Source organism: Syzygium oleosum, unplaced genomic scaffold (genome assembly GCF_021117445.2).
Source record: "Syzygium oleosum isolate NSW1041296 unplaced genomic scaffold, Sole_v2.1 Sole_v2.01, whole genome shotgun sequence".
NCBI lineage: Eukaryota > Viridiplantae > Streptophyta > Magnoliopsida > Myrtales > Myrtaceae > Syzygium > Syzygium oleosum.
The window spans coordinates 35,458,416-35,469,863 of record NW_026607485.1 but is presented as its reverse complement, the minus strand read 5'-3'; the positions used below and the strand labels follow the sequence as shown (position 1 = coordinate 35,469,863).

Sequence of the window (11,448 nt, the reverse complement as noted above, 5' to 3'; positions counted from 1 at the left end):
CCGATGCGATGCCGTGATCGAATGTTCACTCCAAAAGTTTGAATTATTAGGCGGAGAAGAGTTGCGTGTGTATAACAACTTAGACAAACTTCAAAGACAAACGACTCCTGATCATTTAACTGGAATTCTCTTTCACGTTGATGACTTTTCTCTCCATGATGAGAACCTTTCGAGGGTGGTTTTCTTTAGCAAGGAAGGAATCTATTTCAAAATAAAGGAAAAGGAGAAGAAAAAAAGAGACCTTCGTGGGATAAAATGTTCACTTTCTCTCCAAAAACAATATTTTGAATTCCCTATTGCCTTCCTCGAAGACGTTGAAGCCATGTCCTTTTATATATATAAGGAAAATCTATTTAGATACTACTGCTTATATCATAAACATTGAATCATCTTTCAAAATTATGTCTTACAATCGCGTACAAATTATCGGCGAATATGCCAGGTTGGGACGGAATCCTATCACAAGGTCTTATAACTTACCGTGTGCTCGACCAATCGCAACGTTCACGAATCGAGTTCTTGTCGACATCTTTCTCATTTTATTCGATGAGTGAAAAAACAACCTGAAAATGGTAATGACTAATGAGGTTTAGGTCCACGTTTGGTGTTTTGGCCAGGTTTAGCTCACCAAGGACGGGTGTTTTCACCTGTGCAGGCTATGCCTTATTTTTATGACCTGACAGCCGATTTACCTACACATCCCCCCGTCCCTCCCCATGTTGTTTTTCTTTCGGGAGACTTCTAGAGTAACCCCATATGTTAACGTTCCGAGATTCGGATGGAACCTTTTACTGAGTTACTTGAGGTCCGAGCTTGCCCTAACGTGCATGTGAGAAAAAGAAGAGATTGACAGAAAGAGAAGGCGTGTTCAAGTGCAAGTGCAACCAGCTTTGACAGTAGGTTTTGACTCGCATGTATCTAGTAATCAGCAAAGCAACTGTGGGTCCTCTTTCTCCTGAAATATATGTGAAGACAAACATTTTTCCCGCCCGCCCGACGCAAATGAAAGTTTTTCTCCTCTTTTCCATGAAATTAAATCGCATCAAAGATTCTGTTTTTGAACAAAAGTGAAATGAGCTTTACTTTTGAATTATAGCATTTTTTTTTCCCACAAGATTAAGGCGAAAAAGAAGAAAATAAATATATATTTTTTCCACCGTGATTGTCGTTATCATTGAATAGTTTCAAGATAAGACTACCTTGATCTGAGAACCCTTCTTTCTTACCTTGGTTTATTTTCTCTGTTTTATATCTACTTTTGTTCCCAAAGTGTGTAAGACCACCCTTTTTGACCTAATGGATTGGTAAATGCCAATGAATTGTGACCCCTCAGTTTGGCCCACATGTCCAATGATATGATTTTTTGTCCAATTTTATTACAATCTTTTGAACCTTATCTTATGGGTAACGAGGTAACACTCTTCAAGAACCATGTCCTAAAGTTAAAGTCACGCTGTCATTATCTGCTGATGATCAATGTGCACTCGGTGGGAAAAGAAGAGAAAAGGGTCATTTTTCCGATAAAGAACGTCAAGCCCTTAACTTTATCCAACCTAAGAATTCACTTTACTATACAAATTCGGCGGCCATCTCTGTACATCACACATGTAGAATGTTAGGTAAACCTTTTTGTTTACCTATAAAAGCTCAAAACCCATGGAGGAATCCCCCACAAGGTCCAAAGATTGATCCTCAGTTTGAAAAACGTGGAGAGGGAGGGAGAGATGGTTTCGGAGTCTGAGAACGAGGATCCTCGAAGATCTACTCCGAAACTCTCCTTATTGTCGCTCCCGAACCACCGGCGTGACCCCTCGGACATGCCCGACCCACCGCTCCAAACCTCGATTTCGATACCGTTTGAGTGGGAGGAAGTGCCGGGCAAGCCTAAACGGCCCAATGACTGGTCCAAGCCCCGTGTGATCGCGAGCCCACCGTGTCTTGAGCCGCCTCCAAGGCTGTGGGACGAGGACAAGTTTACCAATACGCCCTCCCCGACAAGCGTGCTCGATGGGCCTTGCATGGGTCGGCGCTCGGCTCAGACGTTCTCGTTCAGGAAGATAGGAGGGTCTTTCAGGAGCCCGGAGAAAAGGGGAAAGAGAGAGGCGAAGGAGAGGGTGTCGATTTTTGGGTCAATGAGATGGGGAATTCTAAGGGAGAAAGTAGACGCTGTTGAGGGTATTTCTGAGTTTTCATCTTCATTCCGTGGAGCTAGGAGTGGTGGCGACGGCGACGGGGACGGCAATGGCGGGGATTGTTATTCACATGCCGACACAAGGAGGAGGAGAGGGGGCTTCATAGGTCGATCTCAATCAAAGTCACATTTGTGGGTAAGCAAAATTAATTTGTTTAGTTTTATTAAAAGAATTAATTATTTTTATCATATGCTCTTTCACTTTGGTTAAATTTGTTTCTACTCATTTAATTTATTGATCTATCTTTTATATTCTGCCTCTAACTCGAGGTTAGAACCATTAGCACATCTGCACAGCAGATGGAGTGCAATATGCAATGGGGAAACTCGAAAAGGAAGCAGAAGTGTAAAGGGAGTGATAAGATCTTGTTCTATATATGTTGTTGAAAATATGTTCTGTCCTGCGCTTTTGAGGTGCAAAGTCTATGTTATGTTGCGCCTAAGAGAAGATCATGAACTCACGCATGTCCTCAACTTAAGGCACAAAATTTTAGTCGTTTCACAACTATGTTTATTACACTCTTACTATGGTAGGAGAAAAAAATTGTTGATTTTCATCTTTATAAAATTTTATGGGACATTGCCAACTTATAAGCTTTTAAATCAGCACAAGGTTTACTAGTCAAATTTTTTTGAAATTCTCCTCACACTTTGAAATTCGGCATATATTCAAAGAAAAAAATGACCAATATGATAAATGAGAGAACAAGAAAAATCGAAGTCGGACCCACGACATTTACGAATCAACGGGCTTAAAATTTTTAGGTTTTACAAGCACGTGGATTGACATTGAAATACTCTAGACTAGTAATATCTTTTTTGATAAATCTATCTATTATCTAATTCATACAACTTTCTTCTTCTATTAAGTCCCGTCACGAGTTACATATTTCTTTAAGATGATTGTTTATTGCCTCGAAAGCATTTAATCTAAGCATGTATTTACGCAGTTGTACTTTTTTTTTTGGCGCAGGCAACACTCTGTGAAAACTTTAAGCAGGTGGTTCCATGGAGGCGGAAGCAAGAGACTTACGAGAAAGTGTAAAATGTCAAACCATTCTCATCTTTCCGCTCAACCGGATTGGGATGGTCATCTTTTCGTGGCAACGCTTTGTTCTTTCTAGACCATCAGGGAACTTGTATAGATATAAATTCTTATGTTACAATATGGGATGGTTGAAAGATAAGTAGTGAATCTTTCTTTCTTTTCTTTATGCCCAAAATTAACAATCATTGCAATTTACAAATATTGCAAATATCAACCGAAGATATATGACTATTCAGCCACATCCCGATTGAAAGACATGATTAACCGAGCAACATTACCGCAATATTGCATGTCCGTTATTGTCTCATTCGTATTGGTGTCTTGCGTATTAACTTCTAATTATAAGTTATACCCCGCTCTCTCTCTCTTTCTTTACCATTTTTGGCCCGCTGATGTGAATTGGACGTGAATCAGAAGCGCATAGGAAGGTTACATCTCTCTCTAGTATGAGCACATGAGTGCTGCATCCAATCGGAAAAATTGTCCAAAAAATCCTAAATCTATCGCACTTTTGCTAATTCAATTCTAAACTTTTCAATTTTGATAATTGAGTCCTAAACCTTTACAAGTTTTGCCAATTGAGTCCATTCGGCCAATTTTGGCTAGAAACTGCTGACGTAATTGCCAGCCATCCTACATGGCACGACTGGCGTTGACGTGGACAGTTTTTAATAATATTTTTATATTTTTAATATTAATATTAATATTATTATTATTAATTTTTCCTTTTTTTCTTTTTTTCTCTTTTCTATTTTTTTTGTTATCCCCTTTTTCCCTCCGTCGGCCATTGAACTGCCGGCCACCATTGGACCTCATGGATGGCCAGCGACCTCCGCTGGCCTCAGGTGAGGGTCGACCTTGCTTGGTCGGGCGAGGGCCACCCTTGTCTAAGTTGGCAATGGCCGCCCTCGCATGGAGCTGACAACCTCCGCCGGCCATCAACGAGGCCCGACGGTGGCTGGCAGAGGGAAAAAGGGAAAAAGAAAAAAGAAAAAAGAAAATAAAGGAAAAAAAGAAAAAATAAATAAATAATTCAAAATACTATTAAAGATTTTCACGTCAGCGCTGGCTGTGCCATGCAGGATGGTTGGAGTTCACATCTGAGATTTTCGGCCAAAGTTGGCTGGATGGACTAAATTGGCAAAACGTGAAAATGTTTATGACTCAATTTGCAAAATTGAAAAGTTTAAGACTGAATTGGCAAAAGTGCAATAGATTTAGGATTTTTTTGGACAATTTAGAATCGGGTAGCTCATGGGTGGCCTAATATTCAAAATTTCTGGCACTCTGAGGTAAGTTTCACCAAGTCTCGCCTCCTTTTAGATTCCTTCGCGGGTTTTCTTTTGCAGGGTTTCACTAAATTAGTGGAAATGGTTGTTTGATGACATGTTTTGAAGCGGGATTTCGTGTTGGCCCTTTGACGTAAAGTGGACAGAAGTGAAAGGGGAGATTGAGCATCTTTTCCTCTAATTTCGAAGCTTGGATAGAGTGGGGTAGTCACTCAACTTATGGTCCTATGTGTTACTAAAATGATTAGGGCATGTTTAACTCTAAAAAATGTGTTTAGGTCGAAGCAATCGTTAGATGTGTGATCCGAAATTGTGGAGGCAAGATTAGCAACCTTCGAGCTTTTTGAATGGGGTGCTAGGAAAGAGTTGGTTCTTGCTATCCAGATTCATCCTCGCTCTTTGGGCTCTAGACAAGTGAAATTTCTTAGTTTAAAGCAAGGTTGGTCACCTTAATAGCCTGTACAAGTGAATGGCGTAAGAATATGTTATGTTCCAAATCATTCGGACGATGTGCCATGGCAATTTTGTCGTGGCTTTTATTTGGTTTCAAGGTATGATGTATTCAGATTTAGTTCTTGGAATGGTTTAACAAGAATGAAATAAGTTGGGGTTTATTATTCTTGTGTTCTGATATGCGCGAGTTGATTCCAAGTGACCTGTTTATCTATTTCCCTCAGTTGGCTTTCAAATAATGTAACAAAAATTAGAAAATAATTAGTTCCTATAACTGTAACTACCCGGTCCTGCGAAGGATAGGAGTGCAGCTCCGCCTCGAGGATGGCAAATGGGGTAGGAATGAACCGAATCCCACATCGTCTGGGAAAGGCGAAGTGTTGTTCTGTATAAGGTGGAAAATTACCAAAACAGTCATGAACCTATTGCAATTGTACTAATTCAGTTCTAAATCTTTTGCATTTGTGCCAATTCAATCCATTTGACCAATTTTAACCTAGTGACGCTAACGTGGCAATTTTAAAAAAAAAAAATTTAGAATTTTTTTTCCTTCTTTATTTATATTTTCCTTTCCTTCTTCCCTCTGGCCGGTACCTAGCTGGCCACTAGTGAGGCTCGCCCTTGCCGGCACTAGCGAGGGCAAGCCTTGTCGTCGCGAGCGAGGTCGAGATCGTCCAGCCATGGCAAGGCTCGCCCTCGCCGTCGCTAGGCGAGCTCGACCTCGCCCAAATCTGGCGAGCCTCGCCATGGATGTGGGCGAGGTCAAGCTCGCCTAGATCTGGCTAGCCTCACCATGGCTGTGGGTGAGGTCGAGCTCGCCCAGCGACACCTTGCCCACATCCATGGCGAGGCTCGCCAGATCTGTGCAAGGTCGAGCTTGCCTAGCCATGGTGAGCTAGAGCTCACCTAGCGTCGGTGAGGCTTGCCCTCACTAGTACCTGCGAAGGAGAGCCTCACTAGTGCTCGCTGTGACTGGTCGCCGGATAGACCAGAGGGAAGAAGGAAAGGAAAAAAAAAAGAGAAAGGAAAAAAATAAAAATAAAATTGAAAAAAAAATATTTAAAAATTGCCACGTCAGTGTCGCCTGGAAGGCCGGCGCCGGTCGACATCCACGTTAGTGCCGGCTAGCCAAAATTAGCCGAATGGACTGAATTGGAACAAATATAAAAGGTTTATGATTAAATTGACAAAAAAAAATTAGGACTGAATTCAATAGGTTTATGACTGTTTTGGTAATTTTCTTTATGTGAGGTATAGAACTGGTCTTAACTACCAACGAGGCCTTTTCTAGGCTCAAAACTGTGAGGGCTGCGGCTCAAAGCAAACAATATCGTTAGAAAGTGGGGCTAGAGTTTGGCCCTTACAATAATCGTGTTATATGGAAGTAGTTGCAATATCTTATATAATGCATGAATTGCTTTATCTTAATTATAACATAATCGATGTTTTAATATGTTTTCGAGCCATAAAACGTAAAAGCATGATGTTGTTTTATGTTCAAAAAAATTGTAGGACTATTCAAGTGCCAAAGTGAATTAGCACACCTAACCGTCGTAATGTGTACGATTTTGTTGAGTATGTAGCTCTAAATCAAATCTTGCCTTTTGATCTACGATTTTCTATTGATCCAAATTTCCCCATGCAGAATGTAATCCCTTTCCTATAATTGTGACTTTTAATTCATTTGTGCCATTATAAAGGTCATATATTTTTATGGTTCCTTCAAACATTTGAGATATAAAAATTAAATAAAAGCCACTGAAATGCTTAAAAAGCATGAAGTGTTCTCAATATAATCTATTACACAGTACCAACGTATTATAACCAGCTTTAAATGGTGTACTATATAAATTATTATTTGTAAATTCAGTATCTATGATATAACTTCATGATTATTCTAACACAAGTATTAAATTGTTATGTTATCACTAGATTATTTAATTAATCATTGCCCTTATTCTAGTTGTGAAGGCAGTTGCCTCGTTTTGGAATACGGAACGTTTGAAAGTCTTACGTAATTAGACAAATTAAATTTAATAATTATGAAAATTTAATCTCAATATTTTTAATTCCACCTTATAGTTCATAAATTAATTTAACTATACCACAAAAATTTATTTAATCATGCCATGGCCCTAGCGTCACTCTCCGCTTCAATCTCCCGTAGCTCCTCTCGACGGTTTCTCCGCATGCATCGCTCAGCTAAGCAGAGAAGCCGAGGAAGGGTAGCCATTTCCCTCCGTCGCATTGCTCAATTCTCTCTATTTTAGATAAGGAAAAATGAAACTAGGACATTAACATGTACATCATTATTTGATGATGCGAATAATTATATCCTGATTTGAGATGGATATCTTACACAGTTAATCAGCGTGTAACTCTAATTTTTTTGGTCCATCTTTAAGTTTAACTGATTGGTGGCAGATTTCATTAACTTGAATTAATGGAAGGACCACATTGAATATTCTTCATATAGTTTAGGGTTAGATTGAATATTGAAATATAGTTCAGGAAATACATTGAACAAATTAAAAGCTTAGGGATAACAGTGCACATTAGATTAAAGTTGATAGACTATTGTTCAATCTTTACTTAGCCAAGTTACTATGAAGAGATAAAATTGCAACTTCAAAACAGTTTCAAGAACAAGGTCTTTCTATAGTCCCGTTAGAGAAAAAGCACGATTGGAACTCCCATAATTAATCGTAACCTTTTTTCCACCTTCGCAATGTACCTATTACATAGCATTTTGCAACTTTTTTTTAAAGGACGTAATTTTTCTTTTGTCGTTGTAAGTTATGTGGATCCTAAGTTTGCGAATTTCCACCAAAAAAATATTAATTTATTTATGCTAATAGTAAAATTCTTTTTATTATTGTTGGGAAATTACTAGGAAAATTACCAAAAAAAACATATGCATATTGCAATTGTGCTGATTCAATTTTAAACTTTTTTTTTACCAATTGAGTCCTTAATCTTTTGCATTTATGCCAATTCAGTTCATCAGGTCAATTTTGGCTGGAAATTGCTGACATGGCACCAAACGTCCTATGTGGCGCTGCCGGTGTTAACGTGGACACTTTTCAAATATATTTTAATAATCTTTTGAAATTATTTATTTATTGTTTATTTTAATTTCTTTTTCTTTTTCTTTTCTTCCTTTGCAGCTAGAGGAAGAAGGGAAGAAAATAAAAAGAGAAAGAAAAGAAAAAAAAAGAGAAAGAAAAGAAAAGAAAAATCGAAAAAATATTAAAATATTATTAAAAGTTATTTAAGTCAGCACTAGCCATGTTACATAGGACGGCGTTCATGTTAGCGATTTTTAGTCAAAATTGGCCGAATGAACTGAATCGACACAAATACAAAAGATTTATGATTCAATTAGAAAAAAAGATAGTTTTCAACTGATTAGTACATTTGCAATAGATTTAGGACTTTTCTGGTAATTCTGTCGAAAATTACCTAATGGATCATAAAGTTTCCTTTGGCGTACACAATTGTCCTCATTAATAGTAATATATCTATAACATATCCTTTTGTAACTTTTCTTTAAAGGGAGTAATTTACCTTCAGTGGTTATAACTTTTGGATCCTATGGTTTGTAATTTTCCGCAAGAATAATTTACTTAAGTTAATAGTAACTTTCTTCTGTGCTATTGATAGACAAATATCTAATTAATTGTAACTTTCCTTTACACTTCGTAAAGTTTTGCAACTTGGGTATTAGTAAGTTTCTTTACTCATTGTAACTTTTATTAATCAAATGTAAGTTTAATCACTCTCGCGGTTATACTTTCCTTTAACGACAGTATGTTACTATAGAAAACCGATTTTACAAAGCAAATCTGACGGACCCCGTTTTTCTTTTCCTTTTATGCAACGATCCACGTTGATTATGGGAATGGTCCCATTGAAACACTTGCGAGATGGTAGAAATTCCCTTCAAGAACTAAAACGCAAACCTAGAACGACCAGAACCGCAGGATTTGAAGAGCAAAACTAGGTAGACCTTAGAGAAAATATTTTGTCTCCAACTCTGATATAAGTAACAACGAGCGCAAATATAGCTTATTCTAAAAGAATACTTAAGTTCGATTCCACGAGAGAAGCGGATCTAAGGAGCAATCACATCGAGAAGTTATTGCATAGTTTATAGACAATGTAGACTAATATCATTTCAATCATTAGTTATAAGCGTCCAATTGTGGGGCTCACATGATTAATGGTTGAGTTGTATTTAGATTACATGATATATAGACCATACAATATTTTCTTTTTCAATGTCTTTAGCTGCTCGTGGTTTTCAAGAAGTCACTTTGAAAAAACAACTGTGCTTAGATTTGTCAGTCGAACAAGTATTAGGAGATGAGCATACGAGGCAAATATTCTATCTAAACGAGAAAGGACTCTTGCCATTATCGTGATGATGAAGTATGAGTTCAAAAGGAGACGCAGACAAAAACAACAAAAAACAAGAAGCTAGGTTGATTCGAATAATCGGCGGCAAAACTTATAATGTCTTCTTTGGAAGTGGCCTCAACATTAAAGAAAACATATGAATATCACAGTTCACCACCTATACATAAAGCAAATCAACTAATTGGATCTCTAATCACCAAAGTGAGTCTGAACTAGCAGAATAAAAACGAAAAGGATCGATGGCCACGCTCCAGAGAGCTGCGGTAGTTATTTTAATCGTTCTTCTGTACGTTCTCGATGTTGTGAGAGCTGATCTAGACACGACCCTGATATACTCATTGTGCAATGGAAATTCCTATAATCCCGGTGATGATTTCGGGTCTGTCTGCAATACGGCTCTGGACAATGTATGTACAGACACACAGAGGTATGGTTATGATTTCTATGCGACAACTACGCACCTCGGTACGATATGTTACGCCCACGGAGCTTGCAATCGGGCGCTCTCAGGTGGGGATTGCACTTCTTGCTTGGATTCGGCTAGAAATGAGTTGTCTCTCGTTTGTAACATGAGAATCGGGGGACAAGTGCAGCTCCAAGATTGTAGAATTAGGTATGAGAATTATTCTTTCACCGAGTGATTGTTTTCTTGCCACCTTGAAAAATCAAGTACTGGGTATGGACCTATTGAATCCGTATGCTTACTTGCGTCTGTACTGATTGAGTCTGCTTAAAGTACATTTCATGATATATGTTTTTAAATGGATGGGCTAACGGACTTCTAAGCCATTGTGCCTCCTCTAGCCATTTAGCCTCTCTCTTGCACTCTCTCGTTGCCGTTCTCGGCGGCAACTCCATCGCCATTGAGATCTCGACTTCATCATCGAGTCTTGAGGCCACGGAGGAGCCGTCCCTCTAAATCTGGCTATTAAAATAGCAACACCTATAAGGAACAAGAAATTTATATGTATACCACCCAAATTGGATATCTACGAAGCAAAGTAGCTAAGAAAAAGAATATAAAGAGATGGCTACTACATTCTTGGGAGTTATTGCAGTGATTGAACTTGGTTGTTCCATGTTTGCGTCGATGCTCAGGTCATCCGGACCTTACTGCGATCGATCCATCGTGCAATGAACAATCTTACAAGATGAACAATGATTTCAGTCACAGTCTTGATGCGGCTTTCCATGATGTGATTAGTTCAACGCCAGACTCTAGTTATAACTACTAGACATCCTTAGCGACCAACAGCGCATGCTACTCCCATGGAGCTTGTAATGGAAAGCTTTCACGATGGGAGTGCACCATTTGCCTGGAAAGCGATGGAGCGGTGATTGACGATTTCTGAAAGATGATAATCGGGTCGGAATTGCAGATGCTAGTTTGTAGAATAAGTTATGAGTAGTATTTTATGAAATAATAGTCAATTATCTTGTCATTGTCATCAAATTAGGTTTGGTCTTTCCATTAGTAGGAAGTACATCTCGTGCAGCTTTAAATGACTTAATAATCCTGATAAACTCATGAACCACTCTCTGTTTGTGGTGGTGTGGGTTAGATTACAATGCATTGAAATAATATGCATTCGTGCATCATAATGAAGATAGATCAATTTTTTTAGATTGAGTCAATCAGAGGTCGTTGATTTTTTTCTAGCTGAGCTCCTGTTTCAGTTAGCTAACATAAGGTTTCAATCATCATTGGCCATTCTACGTGGCACACTGCCACATCAACGATTTCTGGCGAAAATTGATTAGAAGGACCACATTGGAATTTTGCACAAAAATTTAGAACTAAATTGGAGCATCTGTACAATAGGTTTAAGACTAATTGAATAATTTTCCCCGAATTTTTATTTGTTATACCATCAGCTCTAGCTACATGGGCTAAATGGAACCATGAATATGAAAAACGATTATTGTTCTCCCTATTTTACAGTCAATCGAGTTTACTAACCTGCGAATCTTGTTGGTTCTCCCGTTCAGTACTCAGCAATGACCATCATACGTACCTTTCTTATGCAATGAATGAACCTTAGATCCTC

At 38.4% G+C, this 11,448-nt stretch overlaps 1 protein-coding gene across 1 annotated transcript; it reads left to right on the top strand.

Annotated features, from left to right (window-relative positions):
* The first annotated feature begins 1,659 nt into the window (after nt 1-1,659).
* LOC115678854 (uncharacterized protein At4g00950-like) lies at nt 1,660-3,399 on the top strand. Its single transcript, XM_030602324.2, has 2 exons — nt 1,660-2,327; nt 3,165-3,399. Exons 1-2 carry the CDS (start codon nt 1,725-1,727, stop codon nt 3,234-3,236), a joined length of 675 nt encoding a protein of 224 aa, XP_030458184.2. The 5' UTR covers nt 1,660-1,724; the 3' UTR covers nt 3,237-3,399.
* The last annotated feature ends 8,049 nt before the right edge of the window (nt 3,400-11,448 follow it).

Coding starts and splice junctions, on each gene's coding strand:
- LOC115678854 (XM_030602324.2), top strand. CDS start 1,725: ATGGTTTCGGAGTCTGAGAACGAGGATCCTCGAAGATCTACTCCGAAA. Junction 2,328..3,164: donor AATCAAAGTCACATTTGTGG/GTAAGCAAAATT, acceptor TTTTTGGCGCAG/GCAACACTCTGTGAAAACTT.